The sequence below is a fragment of the Danio rerio genome, chromosome 8 (genome assembly GCF_049306965.1).
Source record: "Danio rerio strain Tuebingen ecotype United States chromosome 8, GRCz12tu, whole genome shotgun sequence".
In the NCBI taxonomy this organism is placed as follows: Eukaryota; Metazoa; Chordata; class Actinopteri; order Cypriniformes; family Danionidae; genus Danio; species Danio rerio.
In genome coordinates, this window is record NC_133183.1 from 19,576,941 (window position 1) to 19,595,763 (window position 18,823).

Consider the following 18,823-nt stretch of genomic DNA (forward strand, 5'->3'; position numbering starts at 1 on the left):
GCACCAAAATAAATTGGCTATACACTGTAAAAAGTATAAAGTTGCTTTACTTTAAAAACGTGAGCAAACACATTGCCTTAAAAGTATCATGTTGATTTCACTTTAAAAAGTCAGTAAACCTATTGACTGGCCACTTTATTAGGTACACCTGTCCAACTGCTCGTTGCTGGCCATGTCCATCCCTTTATGACCACAGTGTACCCATCTTTTGATGGCTACTTCCAGCAGGATAACGCACCATGTCATAAAGTGTGAATCATCTCAGACTGGTTTCTTGAACATGATAATGAGTTCATTGTACTTAAATGGCCTCCACAGTCACCAGAGCTCAATCCAATGGAGCCCCCTAAGGATGTGGTGGAACGAGACATTCACATTATGGATGTGCAGCCGACAAATCTGCAGCAACTGCGTGATGCTATCATGTCAATATGGACCAAAATCTCTGAGGAATATTTCCAGTACCTTGTTGAATCTATGCCACTAAAAGGGTGTCCAACCTGGTACTAGTAAGATGTACCTAATAAAGTGGCTGGTGTGTGATTGTTTACTTAATAATGATAAGTTAACTCTTTTTTTTTTTTTTTAAGTAATCGCTTTGTACAGTGTATTGACTGTACTACTAAAAAATATTAATTTTCAAAAGAGGGTGTACTCATTTATGCTGAGAGCACTGTACAGTATATTGTTTTGACCTCCACTGTATATTGGGTATAATTAACATCCAATACAAGTTAGAGAAGTGCAGTGGTTCCAGGGGACTAATTGAAGGAGAAAAGCATCCTTAACGAAAGACTGAATCACCACAATATGATCTGGAAAGCCAGTGAAGAGAAATGAAGTCCTTGGCTTCTCTGACAGCAGATAAGCGGTCTAGGCCGGTCATTGTGTGGACGGGACAGTAAGCACTGGCAGCCACTTAAGACTCCAGCAAACATTGTTCTGGACCACAAAAAGAGGAGAGAGGGAAGCAGGAGGACACAGAGAGGGAGGAGGATGAATGTGTGTCTATTTTAAGACGGGTGTGTGTTCAGGGCTCGGGGCTCTGCTGGTGCCTGATCCACATTTCAGGCCTTCATTGTGCGAGCCCAATCACATGATGTAGAGAGGAGGAGGCTGGCTGGACTCATGCTCTTTGTAAACTCCGATAAAATACTTTTTATTCTTATCATGGCTGCTTCTGGTGCTGATCTCACATGTTAGATGTGGAGGATTTCACTTATACGCATTGTAATGAGCTTTAAAGTTTGTCTTTCTTTTCAAAGTACCAAGAATACCCTCATGCTAAAGTCAGAAACCAAGCAAGAAGCATGAGAACTGTCATACTTTGTGCACTAAAAAAGGCATACTCAATTCAATTGGACATTTTTAAAATGAATGATTTGAATGAAATCTAATGAATTTAATTGAATCTAAGTTCTGCAACAACAAACCAAATAACCAATGTGTCAATGTTTATTTCCATGAAGAATCTTTTTTGTTTTCCAATTTGGAATAATTTGACAAAATTATATTTAATTAAGGTACTTCAATGAATAAAGCACTATAAAACAAGCCTTGACATGAAGTATGAGTACAGACAAGAAATGAGCTATTTTGATTCAAAATGTAATTTCCATAATTATTTCTTGCGTTGTTGAAATGACATTTGTACATGAGGACAAAAAAATAAAAATAAATAAAATTAAATTAAAAAAATGTAAATTAAAAACACAACAAAACAAAAATCACTACTTATTGACAAATTAAATAAAATATGAAAATCTTTACTTATTGACCAATAAAATAAAATAAAATAAACTATATTTAAAAGCACAACAAAATAAAAATCTTTACTTTTTTACAAATAAAATAAAATGTAATTAAAAATGTAATTAAATTAATTTAAATAAAAACTAAAAACAAAAGTCTTTACTTATTGACCAATAAAATTAAATAAAACTAAATTAAATCAAATTTAAAATATAAATAATTCAATTAAATTAAAAAATCATTTCTTATTGACAAATAAAATTACATTTGAAATAAATAAAAATTAATAAGAATAGCATTTAATAAAATTAAAGTAAAAACAAAACAATAATCATTACTTATTGACAAACCAAAACATAAGTCATTACTTATCAGAAAATAAAATAAATTAAAAAACAAAAAACTAAACAAAACATAAAATATTATTATTAATAAAAAAAATAAATAACAAAAAACAGAACAACAAAAAGAAAAGACAAAAATCATTACTTACTGACAAATAAAATAAAATAAAATAAAATAAAAAGTCTATTTAAAGCAAGTTTATTTTCTGAGCCTCCTATAACCCACACCTATAATCAAAAACATAACTAAACATTCATAAGAACAGCTAGAGGACATGACTAACCGCTGAGTAATGACCATCCAGCATGGATGTTTTAGTGTGCAACCTTTCTGGCTGCGGAGGATGTCTGATGAAATCTAACCTGGCTGCTGGAGGAGTGGAAAAAGGAGGAGGAAAGAACAGCAGCGCAGATAATGAACGGAAGACACTGACCAGCGTAGGAGAGACAGAGAAAGAGAGAGAGAGAACAGCGGAGAAAGAGAAGAGCAAAACAAAACTGAAAAAGAGAACGACAGACGTCAAAAAGTCAGCTAATGAGCGGGAAAGAAGGACGAGAGTAGGAGAGAGAATAATGAGTAGCGGGTCTTCAACACTTCATTACATATCCCATTTTACTGCAATCTGTCTTTCCGGAGAAGATCTGCTGTATTTATTGGCTCATAACAGCCATTACAATGACAATAAACCTTACCCGGCAACAGCGAACACACCAAGTGAACACCTTCTTACACCTCATTCCTAAAATAGGCACAAAACATGAGCGCAACAGAGTGGAATGAAGAGAGAGAAGCGTTCAGGGCGGCTGTCCTGCATTAAACCCTTAGGAGCTTCAACTGAGAACTGCATCACATGCACTGACAATCAGACTCGGAGATTCATTTGTTCGCTGCTTTTTGGATGAGCTGGAGGTTACTGGTAGGCGGATTTACATGTGGGCTGCTTAACTGGAAAGAACCCTTAAAACTATGATTGTTCTTGATCTGTTTAACATTCCATTGCGCAAAGAACAAAATGCATAGTATCAATTACAACGTATATATGTCAGAATTATAAGCCCCCCTTTAAATTTTATTTTCTTTTTCAAATATTTCCCAAATGACGTTTAACAGAGCAAGGAAATATTTACAGTATGTCTGATAATATTTTTTCTTCTGGACAAAGTCTTATTAGTTTTATTTCGGCTAGAATTAAAGCAGTTTTTAAATTTTTAAAAACATTTTTGGAACAAAATTATTAGCCCCTTTAAGCAATTTTTTTCCAACTGTCTACAGAACAAACCATCGTTATACAATAACTTGCCTAATTCCCCTAACCTGCCTAGTTAAACTAATTACCTAGTTAAGCCTTTAAATATTACTTTAAGCTGTATAGAGGTGTCTTAAAAAATATCTAGACAAATATACAGCGGGGAAAATAAGTATTGGACACGTCATGTCTTTATCCTGGGAGTAATATTTCCAAAGGAGCTGGTGACATGGAATTAAACCTGATTTTGTTAAAAACCCAAACAATGCAAACATAAAACTAAAATAAAACAAAGTAAATCTGAAAAATGAGTTATGTGTATTAATTTAAATGAAATGACACAAGAAGAAAGTGCTGAACTACTAAAACGTATTTAGTACTTTATATAAAGGGCTTTTTTGATGATGGCAGCTTAAAGACACCTCTCATATGGAGAATTAGGTCACATGAATTGCAGACTGTGTAAAAATCTTGATGGCTCTGTGGCTCTCGTCTATCAAATCTGATATTTAGTTTGTATTTTCGATTGGATTCAAATCAGGTGATTGGCTGGGCCATTCTATTTCTTTCTCTGAAAGCATTTGAGAGTTTTCTTGGCTGTGTTTTCAATCATTGTCTTGCTGAAATGTCCACCCTGGTTTTATCTTCATCATCCTGATAATGTAGATGTTGGACTGAAGCAGCTAATATTCCTTTACAATGACGAAGAGTAGCGGGTTGCTCAAGAACTACTGAGGGATTTCAGCTGCTCTCTGGACTTTCACTGCCTTTCTATATTTCCCTTTCTTCATGTGTTCAATATTTTTTTCCTGCATAATTTCATTTTATTATGCATAACTTCATAACTTTGCAAACTAATTAGATTTGTTTTCTTTGAATATATGGATTTGTTTGGTTGTTTCCAACATTTGGGGGGAATTCAACAACAGCACCTTTAAAAGTATGTTTTCTGAGCAAAATGGTGACGTGTTCAATACTTATTTTCCTCACTGTATAGACCTTTTTCATGGCTGCTGCATGGAGGGCGCCATAGCGACCAGCGTCTTTCGGTAGAATGCTAAAAACTTCCGTTTACAGCGTGTACAACTGGTAATTTGGGTAAAATGGGTTTCAATAACGTTTTTAATGGATAACAAAGTGTTTTTGTGACACACAACTAAGAAATGTGTCTGTTAAAGCCGTTATAATCTGTCACATGTGGTTCAAGCGCGTCAGAAATAGGAGAAAAACGTTCTCCTAGTTCATGTGTCTGCCGTCAGAAATAGTGTACAGTGTGTGTGTGCTGTTAGCTCGGCGGCTCTTTAACACACACACAGAGAGAGAGAGAGAGAGAGAGAGAGAGAGAGAGAGAGAGAGAAAGAGAGAGAGAGAGAGAGAGAGAGAGAGCAAACCAGAGTACTGGCATGAAACTTAACAGGTAACTTATGAAAGTGATCAATTGATCAAAAATGATTAATAAAAGTCTGTTATTGATACTCTGCTGGCTGATTTGCTGTTCATTCTGATCGCGAGCCGTTTGTGTTTTATTTCGTGTGTTGTATTCACCACGGTTTGTGTTTTTCTGTCATTTTGAAATGACACTAGCCTATATTTTCACTTTAGTCACAGTTATTAAATCAGTGTGTCAGTGGCACAGTACAGGCTACTGTGTGTGTGTCAAACATTTTGGTGAATTACATTTGTTTGGGCTGGTTATATATTTGAAATAAAGAGAAAATGTTGACTTTAGCGATGACAAGGCTTCATTTAAACTGCAGAAGATGCCGTCTGACAACGAGGGGAAAATGCCTCACAGCAGCTGTTTTCCATCCTATTAGATTGCATTTCTTTAATTGATCAGTCCAGGAGATGGTGTTGAAGGACAACAGTATTAGTTCAAAGAGGATAAAAGCAGGTAAAATAGATTAAAACTATCTTTTCAAAGCTGTCCAAATGTGACTGTTTGCACGCATTAGCTGCCGACTGGAAGTTCTTCGCATTCTCCTTGCGCATACACGCAAAGCATAATGGTTGCGTTCCAAGAAAAAGTCTATATGAGCAATATCACACAAGTAGCAGTCACTCGTGGGGGTGCTAACGCCCGCCTCCCACCTGTGTTGATATACAGCCACATCAAAATGCTACAAGTGTGATATTGTGTTTAGTTTGACGACATAATTGTGTATATAAAAAGAAAATCAATCATAAAGAGTCTCAAAAACCCTTTTGTAAGAGGAACTACTTTCTTCCACCACTAGTTCACATCTGCAGCTGATGTCAGAACAGCAGAGACCATTGTTGCTTCACCAACAACACTTTAGAGCTAGTGTTTGAATGATTCTCTAGCATAATGTCTAAAGTGATGATGAAATAGGTGATTTAGCTGACATTTTAAGATTATAATGCTGAACGGCATTAAGTGCCGTCAGTCTAGAGAGATTTCCCAGTATTTCACTGTTGCAATCGGGAGTTCACAATAATTAACCCCGAAAAAGCCAAAGCAAAGCAAACACTAGCAGTTTCTGTGGTATAAATACAGCAATATAAAATACAAAAGAGAGAGATCGACTTAGAATGTCACTTACCTGATTTATTATGATTTGTTCAGCTGTAGTTTGAAATTTACACTAAGAAAATTCTGCTTTTTTACCTAAGGACTTTTTATATCGGGTCTCTGTCGTCATTAGGCTGATGGCGGCCGATGCATTGAATCTGATGCTCCGAAATTATAAATATTTTAAAACAGGCACTATCCTTATGAATATATCCTTAATATCCCCTTATTGTCAGATTCAAGAACCAGACAGAACTGTTGTATTAATACACATACATGTAAAGATGTAAGTGTGAATATATACAGCAGAGCATAATGCAGGTCAAATTGTACTTTATTTATTTATTTTAATGCAAGAAAAAATAAACGTCATTTTATTTTTACTTTTAAAGATTTAGCTTGTTGCTGATATAAATAGAAAAATATGTACAAAATGTTAGTTACAATTTGAAATGTTCTTTTCAGAGCAAAATAGCTTGTAGCTGCTGAATACAACAAAGCCTGTGTAGACAAAAAATAAAGAAATGATTAAAGACATTTTTCATTTTGACAGCATTATACGTTAAAATAACTTCCTATTAGTTATCTGTTTTGGGATTTATTATTATTTATTTTAATGTCATTTAATTTGTATTTTTTTACAAGGAACATGTTAAAAAAAATTAATGTAAAAAAAGTACTTAACTTTATTTAGGTACAAATTATTATTATTTAAGGAATCAGTTTGTGGCTGCTGAATTTTAAATACTGTAGCTTGTATCTGCTTAAAAAATCATTTTACTTTATTGTTTTGTTTTAGGTACAAGCTTGTAGCTGCTAAACATTCTGCCAGGGAAGTTTATCTCATTTGCAGCAGTATAATGCTGGTAAAAATCTACTTTTACTAGATTTAATTTTTGGTAAAACATTTAAATGCTGTGCTGAGGAATCATGTGAATATAAATTTGAGCAGTGCATGATGCATCAAATGAAGAATCAAACATGCTTGTGAATGCCCACAGTTTCTGATGCAGTTTTCTATGCATCATTTTTTATTTATTGCTATATGTGGGCTGAGACAAAACATTCAGAGCTGTGAAATTGCTCACAGTATCGTGAACTTCTCCTCCTCATGCCTACATCTCAGAGGAAACGCTCTGCTGTCTTCCCTCCTATTGGTCTTCACTGCATCGAGTCACAGCTAATTTGCATAAAACAAAACTTCCTGGATTTTAGTCACTGAACACACAGTCTAAAACGGCTGGAATCCACCTACGCACATGAAATATTACTTCTGCCATTAAATAAAATCTCCAAATTCACTTTACAATATCAGTGGAGAACTAGATAAATCTGGGAAGCATCCGTCAGTCTGCTGCCAAAAGCATGCTGACCAGCATGAATTGTAAGACTGGCTTCTGCTGGTTAGTGCTGGCTTGCTGCTGATCTCAGCTTGAGGACCAGATCAGTGCTAAAACTGCTGACCGACTCAAGTTCTTCATGGTGAAATTTGGTTAAAGAGAGTTGCTAGAAAGGATACAGCTGTGGCCGGAAGCTAACTAGATTTTTGTTTACTTATTAAAGTGATAGTTTACACACACACACAAATAAAAATTCTGTTAACATTTACTCTCCCTTTACTTGATCCAAATCAGTTGAGTTTCTTTCTTCTGATGAAAAGAAAAGAAAATATTTTGAAGAAAGCTTGAAACAGTTAACAGGGAGTACTTTTCATTTTTGGGTGAAATATCCCATTAAATTACCAATGAAATAGTTTTTTTTAGGTTTACACATACACCTACCCCAACCCTAAACCAATCCTTCAGAGTAATGTGAGAACAGTACTTAGTGTCACAAAAATGATGGTATATTTATGTGTGCATACTTAGTAGCCGCAGTTGAATCCATTCTAGACTTTGCATTTAAAGAGGCTATACAGCATTTAACATTTGAAGTGGATCAAAAACATAAAAAATTGTCCTAAGAGAAGAATGGCCGGTGTTCAATAATAGTTTTCATACAACCTTAAAGACAGCTGAAAGTCGGCGCCAATAGCCTAGTGGTTAAGTGCGTCGACATATAGCACCATGGTGCTCACGGCAATCCGAGATCGATTCCCGGCTTGAGGTCCTTTGCCAACTCTTCAACTCTCTCTGCTCCTAATACTTTTCTGTCTGCAACCTATACTGTCCTGTCCAATTAAAAGTAAAAATCACCTTAAAAAATAATTATCCATCAAAATAATAATTAATCGAAATCCCTTTAAGGCAAGTGATTTCACCCCGCAGCCATTTTTGAAAGACCTCTCGGCCAGTACGCTCGTGCATTCTGTCTAAATGGAGAAACATCAAATTCTCCAAAACTGTTTGTCAAGCTTACAATTACATTACATATTTGGAATTGCCAATAAAATTTGTCTTTTTAGTTTAATTTCTAAACGTTCCAATCAAAAAAAATTGACATTTTTCAGGTTGACCGAGCTAATGCGCATGCACACTCGAAAGGAACGAGATCCCGACACCAACCTTATTTATGGCTGTTTTACACATTATCATTCTCTGAATAACGATCGTCCGATTCCGCTAGTCTTCTGAAGTAATTCACAACTTGGTCTTAATGGCGAATCTGTTTACTAGTTTGTGGGGCATAGTTTGAGTTCTTGCTGCTTTCATGTGATGTGGCTCCTGTACTAGTAGGCGGGGCTTCATTCACCATATTGACATTTACGCTTTTCCCCATTCAAAAGTATACGACTGACATGTCTGGAGTATTCTAGAGTCTTTGATACTATATACTGAATTCAAAAACTCTTGTTAATAGTGATACCAGTGGCCATTCAGTGAATGACAGCCAGAAACTTATTGCAAGTACTAACACAACTGCACAGGTTTATAGAAAAGACTGAACATGAACCTTGGCAAACAGCTTGCAGTTCATGTCAGCCAATTAGTTTTCCTGCCACTCGAAAATAAACATTGCAGAGGGCATACAATGATTAACAAGAAATAAACAAACACGACTAACGGCTAACTCACAGCTCTACAGAAAGTTGAATATCCAACCGGCTGGTGCAGAAGCTGAGAGAAGATCATGTGAGCTCTACTAATGCTCTTATTGGCTGTTGCTAACGAAAGTCGTTCTTCATTTGGATAAGGTTGAAGGATTCTCAGCTTTTTTGTATTGCTGGACATCCACACATACAGTCACCAACAGTTGTTGTCACTTGTATAGTTGGGAGAATGCCAGAAGTCTCTAGCTCTCCATTGATATGAATAGTCAATTGTTGCTTTGTCCCTGCTGGTCTTTAGTAGTTTGAATTGTGATCAAGACATTAAAGTTTTTTGTTATTTGAGAACCGATTGTATCATTGCAAGATGGATACTGCTAACAAAATAAAGGAAGATTGATGAATGGACAAAAGTAAGGAGACATGTCCCTCCCAAAAGCCTTTCCATGTGACCTGAAGTGAAGAAAAGTCATTTCAGGGGAAAGGGAAGGTTATGGTATTTAATCTTTACAAAATAATGAAGCACACACAGCCATCATTTATAGTATAAAAAAAATAGGAAGACAAAATTTTAATTTGATTGCAACTTTAATTTATTACCAGTCATGATTATTTGTTTTGATTTGCTTGTGTATGTTTTCTGACTCTCAAAAGGTGCCCGTAATCATTGACCTGCATTTTATAAATCAACTACAGTTTCAGCTAACAACATTCTATAGTGTTCTGCTTAAGAATCTGCTTTAGTTCTGTTAGGTGACCAACACCTTTAAAAACAGCATCCCGCATTTATTACATCAGGACTGGACCACCACCAGCCAAGTTATAAATAACCAAACGCATCAATAACCCTTCACAGATTTGTTAGAAGACATTTACTTCGCATCATCAGGGTTCTCCCGAGCAGGCGCTGGTGTGCTGCAGTGGCCATATTTAGATTTATTGCCAATCAATACTGGAACAGGTGGATCATATGACATCCCAACACAGACACTGCAGCTAAAAACAGCAACACCGAGCAGCATTTAAGACACAAACCACTCAAAAACTGCTGCTTTTGGCTGCAACACACCAAGGACAAGTTGGAGACTTAATGCACCATGAAAACAAACCAAACAGGGTTCATTGAGCCAAAGCTCAACCGGACTCCCAGTGTGTCTGCAGGTCCATCTGATACAAAAATCAACTCAGAAATGAATCTAACGTCATTCGACAACAGTATCAGGATCCTGGCGTTCCAACCGAACACAATTCCCCTTTGTTACTCCCCAAGAACGTTAGAAACAAACTAACATGAATGTGACTCCTTGTGTCTTCAGTCACGGGAGAGATGCAGAGCCTCGTGTTTGGGTGCATCGTGGCCAAGAGCTGCTGGATAACTGACATCTCGCTAATTATGACAGTCAGACTTAAATAATGCATGAGCATCTATTTTAACCAACCTCTTTGGAAATAGCGAAGGGATGTGATAAACCAATCATAATGACACAAATCAGAGTCGCCAGCCCACATTTCCATCTATTAGTTAGCCCTAAACTCTTAATAATATGCACACAATAGCCTGATAGAGCGCCGTTCACATACCGTCAGCCTTCTTAGGATGCATCGGGTCTCCGGCACCAAGAGCTAAGAGAGTGTGTCTGTGTCTTCCTTTGTGTGTGAAAGCTAAATGAAAGGATGCTAGCTGCTCTCTGGAAGTCTGACTAAACATGCCAGGTAGGCAAATCGCACACACATACACCAACACTGCCGCACTCGCCAACAGGTTCAGACCCGAGAGTGGCAAGCGAAAGACGAGCCATCGAGTCACCGCAAGGTGGGATGAGAATAAACAGAATGCATCAAACATGCAGGCACACGGCGGATTCGCCTTCGCATCCGCACGCACACACAAAATGAGATGGAAGGGGTGGACAAAATGGGAAAGATGTCGACGTTGCGGTGCTCACCGGTATCTTCCTGTTTTCTGCTCGTTTCAGCACATTTTCCCCTGGCAGCCTCCAAACGACGCACCGGCTACATCCCCTCCTCCCTCGCCGTCTCCTCTGTTCACTCAATCTCTCCTCTTCCTTGCGACTTATTTAATTATTTCTCCCCCTCCCTGCCGCTCCGTCGCTCCCTGCGTGCGGTCGTTACAGCTGGCTGTCCTTGTATAGGCTGCGTCCTCGATGGATGGATGGATGGATGGATGGATGGATGGATGGATTGATGGAACGGGCAGCTCTGCTGGAAGCCCTAATTGAGACGGGCGGCACAAACAAAAGGAGGGAGTTCCTGCAACACAGAACGGATATTTTTGCTACGGTGCCTGGCTCTGCTCTGCACTCTTCGCCTCTCTTCTCTATTATTTCACTCTCTCGTCCTTTTCTCTCTCTCTCACTCTCATCCTTTCGTCAGGGTGTAGCTGAGTCCCCAGAGAGCCGGTGGCAAACAGCTGAGGGGCCCGCTGGAAAACGTGGCATGGAGCGCGAGGGAGCGGAGCATCAGGGTGGATGGTGAAAGAGCTTAGTGTGTGGTGTATGAGAAGGAGGAGGAGGATGGTTGATAATGGCTGGGACTTTTTGATAATTAGTGGTAATCTGAATAAATTTGATACTTAATGTATTACAATTTCGCCACTTACTGTTTGTGGCATGGACATAAATAATACCTTAATTTAGCCAGACTCTTGAGGAAAGCAAGTTGTGGTGGATGATAAAAAAATAATTATACTTAAGCGAGTTACATTAAATAAAGAATATATAGATAAAGTCAGACTTATTAGCCCACCTGAATAATTAGCCCCCCTGTTTATTTTTTCCCAAATTTCGGCTTTTCAACACATTTCTAAACACAATCGTTTTAATAACTCATTTCTAACAACTGACTTCTTTTATCTTTGTCATGATGACAGTAAATAATATTTTACTAGATATTTTTCAAGACACTTTTATAGAGCTTAAAGTAAAATGTAAAGGCTTAACTAGGTTAATTAGGTTTACTAGGCAGGTTAGGGTAATTAGGGAAGTTATTGTATAACAATGGTTTGTTCTGTAGACTATCGAAAAAAAAATAGCTTAAAGGGGCTAATCATTTTGACCTTAAAATGTTTTTTAAAATGTAAAAAACTGCTTTTATTCTAGCTGAAATAAAACAAATAAGACTTTCTCCAGAAAAAAATATTATCAGACAAACGGTGAAAATTTCCCTGCTCTGTTAAACATCATTTGAGAAAAATTTTAAAAAAGAAAAAAATTCAAAGGGGGTTTAATAGTTCTGACTTCAACAGTATATTGCTTAAGACGCCAAATACGTTTGACCTTAAAATATTTTACTACAAAAAAATGCTTTTCAAAACAACTTTTATTCTAGCCAAAATTAAACTAATTTCCGAAAAAAAAAATATTAAAAGGAATTGTATAAAATCCCTTGCTCTGTATTCATCGTTTGGTAAGCATTTAAATAAGAAAAAATTCAAAGGAGGACTGATTAATGTGACTTCAACTGTACATTATGTAATAAAGACTTGGAAGTACACTTTGTAACCAAGCATCCAAAGCAACATAGCAACCACCTAGCCACACCTTAGAAACCATACGCACTACAAAAAAAATGCTTTTCTTAAGTTTTAAGGAAAAACTTTATATTTTGACATAATATTAATAAGACAATATTATTTAGTTGTGTAGAAAATACTTCTTGATTTAAAGAATTTGTCAATTTTTGAACTAGAAAAAAAAGACAAACTAAGAAAAGCATTTTTGCTGTGCCACCACTTGAATGCTGCATACTTGCGTGAAAAAAACACTTGAACCTACAGCAAGATCCTATAAATAACCGAGCAACTTTTACATGCAAACACTGCAAAAACTTTTACAGGAAACTATGAACTGTAAGAAGAAGAATGTTTTTTATTACACATGGTGCAAATAATTCCTTATCAATTTCAAAGTTTGATTTATAATCCTTTTTTTGACACATTATAGTCTATTTCCTTTTGTTTCAACAACAGAAATAGTTCCAAACAAACCAGCGCAGACAGTTCATGCATCTCAAAGTAATTCTGATGTAATTTTTTTTTTACTAATCCCAAATCCAGTTTGTGGATATGCTCTAAAAGTATACTCTTTTTGGGAATGGGCATTCAGTTGAAGTCAGAATTATTAGCCCTCCTGAATTATTAGCTAAAGAGTAGTCAAGCCTTGAAACATAGTCATTAATGGACTGTTTTGTTACTTAGATACAGTATGTGCCCTGTCAATCATGTTCTCACATCCTCCACATTCCGGTATATGTAATATCCTTCAATACCAGGGTTGACATTCCATGCTAATCTGCCATTGGTGAGACTTTTAAGGAGAGACATCTCCTCATGTGTTTGCATAAGGTATTCAACATGCAATGACTAAAAGTGTCTTAATAAAAAGATACAATCCCTTACTCTCCATATAACCATCTGTCATACTACATTTAATGTAAAGTAAAGTGTCTGTTTTGAAATACAGAGCTAAAAAAAGGGCAATCATTTTTGCAAGAGTCAATGTGACTTACTTTCTGAAATAATCCCGTTTTTGATGTTAAACAAACAGCAAGAGTTCGCAACCACTGATAGAATCAAAGGACTCAGGAGATTGCATGAAGACTGTGAGATCAGGGATTAATCTGACAGAGAAACTCCTACACACCTCAGCAAAGCCCGAAGACCAAACACAGACATTTTTGATCAAACACCAACTCTCAGCAAAGCCAACAAACACCATCACACAGCACAGCAATATCAATCCAGCCTCGGTACAGTTATTCACTCTAAAATTACAACCATATCATCATTTACTCTTCTCTTCTTGGTGAATCCTCTTTTCTATAAACTTCAATTGCTTCCATTAAGTATTATATAAACTCATAAGACTTAAAAATATATATACATACTTTTTTCTGATTTAAATATTTACAAATCATCAATAAATAAATAAATAAATACAAGCAAAAATACATAATTAATAGTTATCACCATACATCCACAGATTAATTTAGAATTAGAAACATATTACAATTTTTCTAAAATGTTATTCACAGCAGGGAAAATAAGTATTGAACACTTCACCGTTTTTCTTAGAAAACATATTTTAAAGGTGCCATTGAAATTTCCCCCGGATGTTGGTAACAACCAAAAAACATCCATATACGCAAATAAAACAACTCTTATTAGTTTAAAAATGAAGTTATGCATAATGAAGAATAAATAAAATGATGCAAGGATGAAGTATTGAACACATGAATAAAGGGAGGTGTAGAAAGCCAGTGAAAGCCCAAACAGCAGCTGAAATCTCTCAGTAGTTCTTCAGCAACCCTCAGTCCTTCCTCAGTGTAAATGAATACTAGCTGCTTCAGTCCAACATCTACATTAGCAGGATGATGAAGATGAAATCAGGGTGGACATTTCAGCAAGACAATGATCCAAAACACATCCAAGGAAACTCTCAAATGCTTTCAGAGAAAGAAAATCAAGCTGATGGTCCAGCCAATTACCCGACTAGGATCCAATAGAAAATACAAAGTAAAGATCAGATTTGATAGACGAGAGCCAAAACCTTCAAGAGAACCATTAACCACTCACAACGTGAGCAATTCATGTGACTTCATTCTCCATAAAAGAGGTGTCTTTAAGCTGTCATCACCAAAAAAAAAACTTTTATGTAAAGTATTAAATACGTTTCAGTAGTTCAGCACTTTCTCCTTGTGTCATTTCATTGTTTTTACACATAACTCATTTTCAGTTTTTCTTTATTTTTTTATGTTTGTATTGTTTTTTTTTCTGCTTCTATTCCATGTCAACAGCTTCTTCAGAAATATTACTCCCAGAAAAAAAAGACATGATGTGTTCAATACTTATTTGCCCCGCTGTAAAACTATCGAGTTTACAATTATTGTTTTTTTCCCTTTATTTGTGGACATACAGTAGTAGAGTTAAAGTTTATTATAGAGGGGATTTCAGAAGATCTCTTTTTTATCACTCCATAATTCAGAAAACAGCAAATTGCTGGGAAAAAAAACTTTGTGTAGAATACATTTTCTTATTTTTGTTGCAAAAAAGGGGAAATGGTTGGTGTAAGCAAGGGCTGTTTAAATGCAGAGTTTTTACTTGTTCCATACAAGTTTGAGCTTTTCGTACTGTTGAACACAATAAGATGACATTTTGAAGAATGTTAAAAACTGGTAACCATTGACTTGTAATATAATAAGTCTCTATATAGCACATTTATCACGTATGGCCAAACACCCAAAGCGCTTCACAATCATGAGGGGGGGGGGGGGGGGGGGGGATTCTCCACACCACCACGAGTGTGCAGCATCCGCTTGGATGATGCGACGGTAGCCACAGGACAAAAGTGCGCTTACCAAACACCAGCTATTGGTGGAGTGCAGAGACAGTGATAGGGTTAATTTGGTGTATAGGGATGATATGGAGGTCCTGATCGGTAAGGGCCAATGTAGGGAAGTTGGTCAATCCTACTCTTTATGAGTATAGGATTTTTAATGACTACAGGGAGTCAGGACCTTGGTTTAACGTCTCATCCAAAAGACGGCGCTCACTGACAGATAGTGTCCCCTTCACTATACTGGGGCATTAGGACTCACTCAGACTGCAGGTTGAGCGCCCCCTGCTGGCCTAAATAACATCACTTTAAACAGCAACCTACTGTAGTTTTCCCATGAGGTCTCCCATCCTAGTTAGCTTCAGTGAGCAACCAGTCTTGGGCTGAAGAGTGACATGGCTGTGGCAACACAGTAGGAAAACCAAATACTGCTGAAGATGGTTACAGGTCTCCAAGATTATACAATATATCATTTGAGCATCGATAGCGCAATGTGTGCATCTGCAATAGTCACATCCCAGGCTATGCAATGTTGAGTTGAGATTATAGTTGATAATAATCAATGCAGAGTTTAATCATGATGGAGTAAATGTTTATCATCTGCATGCGTTTTTAAAGAGATAGTTCACCCAAACATTACTTAATATTTTTATTAAACCCTTCACTTGTTTCAAACGTTTATAAGTTAAGTTACCACAAAAAGAAGATAATTTAATAACTCATATATGTTTAAAACAAGTGAACGTTGAGTAAACAGTGAATACATTTTAATTTCTGAGTGAACTGTAACTTTAAGTACAATGACAGTATAAACATTTCAATATTTTAATAATTTGAATAAGTTTAAAATGTCCAGCCACAAGAACTTTTTTGTAACTTTAATAAAGATTAGATAATATACAATGAAGTCTATGCAGTGTTGATTATTCAGTATCTGTACGTGAATACTGAATACCTGAAAACTATAATTCACTTTTATCTTTGCTATATCTTATCTATGCTTGTAATTTATTTATTGAGATTCATTCTCCTACAAAATTAACCCAATCGATCTAAAATGAAGTATATTTTCCAAATAAAGCTGTTTAAGTATTTATTATTTACTTCACAATATATATCGCAGACATACAAAATATGGCAAGGTCAGATTTTTGCAATATTGTGCAGCCCTAATTTAAAAGAACTAAAAAACTAATATGGAACAAATAAAGGGTGAGTAAATAATGACAACATTTTATTTTTTGGGTAAACTATCCCTTTAAACGCCTTAAAAAAAATTCAGTGGAAAAAAGTCTAAAGCCATTGATCTGGGAAGATTTTTATACCTGAATAAAATGCTGTAATTCTTTGTCCCTACAACACTGTAGCAGAGCAGCTCTAGGTTACTGAGCTTTCATGCACGATATGAATAACTAACCTTGCATAGTAATGAGTCCAGGCCAATTCCACACCACAGTAAGCAGCTGAACCTGAGCTCTTTACACTGTCAAATCACACAGTCGCTCTGATTCCTGTGTCACACATCAGAGGTGGTGATGGACTCAGCAGGGTTTTTAGTCTAATAAATTCATGTTCTATTTGATGTACACACTGTTTCTGATTTAAACACCTCACATCAGCAACAAGCAAATAACATTATTCCATGTAGAAATTAGCATAATGTTTAAACAAGCAAGTCACAAAGCACCATTTGTAAAAATATTTAGTTTTCATTTAAAAAATATGAATATGGTGACACAGACTGTTGCTATCTGACGCGTTTCTTTGTAAAAAAAAAAAAATTACATTATCTTACAGTAAAATAGCACAAAGTAATATATATAACTTTTTATTATTTGTAACTAATAAATAACTCCTTGATTAATGATAAATATCAGTTTATTAACAACTACTAGGGTTGGGCGATGTCAACCAATTTAGCATTGTACGATGTCTAATGTGAAACATCGTGATGGAAGATGGCATCGTTTTCAGAGGCAGTGGTGAATTAATTATTAATGAATACTTAATTCATTCATAGCGAATTAATTATTTGTAGCCTACCATTTCAACTACCTGACCCGCATGGTCTTTGCTTTACCCATAACCAAATCATAAATAAAGATAAGTTGCTCACAAGTTACCACCTGTCAATCACTCTTTCCGTGGGACTCTGGCATGAATAGGCAGAGTGATCTGTGTTGTTATAATAGGGCCGACAAACTTGGTTGGTAAAAAAGGTGCACAACCAACAGTACCTGAGGTTTTCGCTGAAATTACTGAGTACAAGCGTGAAAGCGAAAGATTGAAGCAGTGCACTGACGTTGTGACACTTTACCTGATAGATTCAAAAGACCAAAGAGTCGTTAAATAGAGACAAGATTAATTAAATATGATGTTTAACAACTCTAGTAAGACGTAGTTGTCATCCTTCATAAACTGTCCGACAAGCACTGCTCTCTGAGGATTTGTGCTCAAAGCACCCGCTGACTGCTGGAGCTCAGACGCGCACATACCCTGCAGCGCATGCCTCTATCTGTGTGTGTGTGGTCATGTGCTGTGCGGTTTAAGGAGTATTGTGAGGACAGAGATCTTTTCAGAAATGCTAGACGGTCGGCCCAATAGCCTAGTGCTTAGCGCGTCAACATATGGTGCAGTAGCACGTCAGGGCATCCTGAGATCGAATCCCGGCTCAAGGACATTTCCCTACCCTACCCCCTCTCTCTCTCCAACTTCGCTTCCTGTCTAAATACTGTCCTATCTAATAAAGGCAAAAAAGGCCAAAAAATAAATCTTAAAAAAATAATTAAAAAATGCTAGATGAAACGCCAGTGTGAACCTGGATCATTTTCATATATATATATATATATATATATATATATATATATATATATATATATATATATATATATATATATATATATATATATATATATAAGCAAATACGTTTAAATTTAAGTGACTACAAACTAAAAAATCTCAACTAAATATTTTATAGTTTTTTCCTTTGATTTTTCCTCTTCTTTTAAAGCTTTTATTCAATACATTTTCCTAACATAAATTTGGGTGTAATAACCTTTGGATTGATATTGTAAGCTATTTTCTTTTTTTTTTTTTCTTTTTTTTGTTAACTTAACTGCAGTTTTGGCTTCAGTACCGGAAAAGTTTTGGCTTCATGTTTATGCCCAAATATAATATTGCATAACATCTTATAAAAAAAAATAATACTTTAAAAGATCTGTGATAAGCTGAGCAATCTATATCATGTATAAATAAACAAGTTTTTAACATATATTTAATAAACTACTATTTTATATATATTTTTCATTTATTTTTACTATTATATAAACCCATAGATCATTTTTATTTCATTTTATTACTTTACTTTGAGAACTACATTAAAACACAAACATTTCAGTATGTAATTTAGCAAGATGCAAATGTTAAATCATTGAGATTTTATTTTGCAAGTTTTTCTTTGGCTGAAAACAACCAGTTCATATTCACTGTTTTTATTAAAAGTTTGGAAAGATACTGCTAGCTGGCACATATTCCTCCTTAACAATTTATATGTATTTAATTAAATCAGTCTCAAGAGATTTCATAGCTGCATTTAGCCATATTAATCC

At 35.8% G+C, this 18,823-nt stretch overlaps 1 protein-coding gene across 3 annotated transcripts in view; it reads right to left on the reverse strand.

Annotated features, from left to right (window-relative positions):
• The window catches only part of prkcz (protein kinase C, zeta), a 223,514-nt gene that overhangs the window by 168,483 nt on the left and 36,208 nt on the right, over positions 1-18,823 (reverse strand). The window contains exon 1 of one of the 3 annotated variants that reach the window (XM_068222964.2): positions 10,809-11,185. Coding sequence is in view for 1 of the 2 variants with exons in the window: in XM_068222961.2 (XP_068079062.2) it covers positions 10,444-10,708 (265 nt within the window). In the remaining variant the exon portion in view is untranslated. 3 annotated transcript variants of the gene reach the window in all.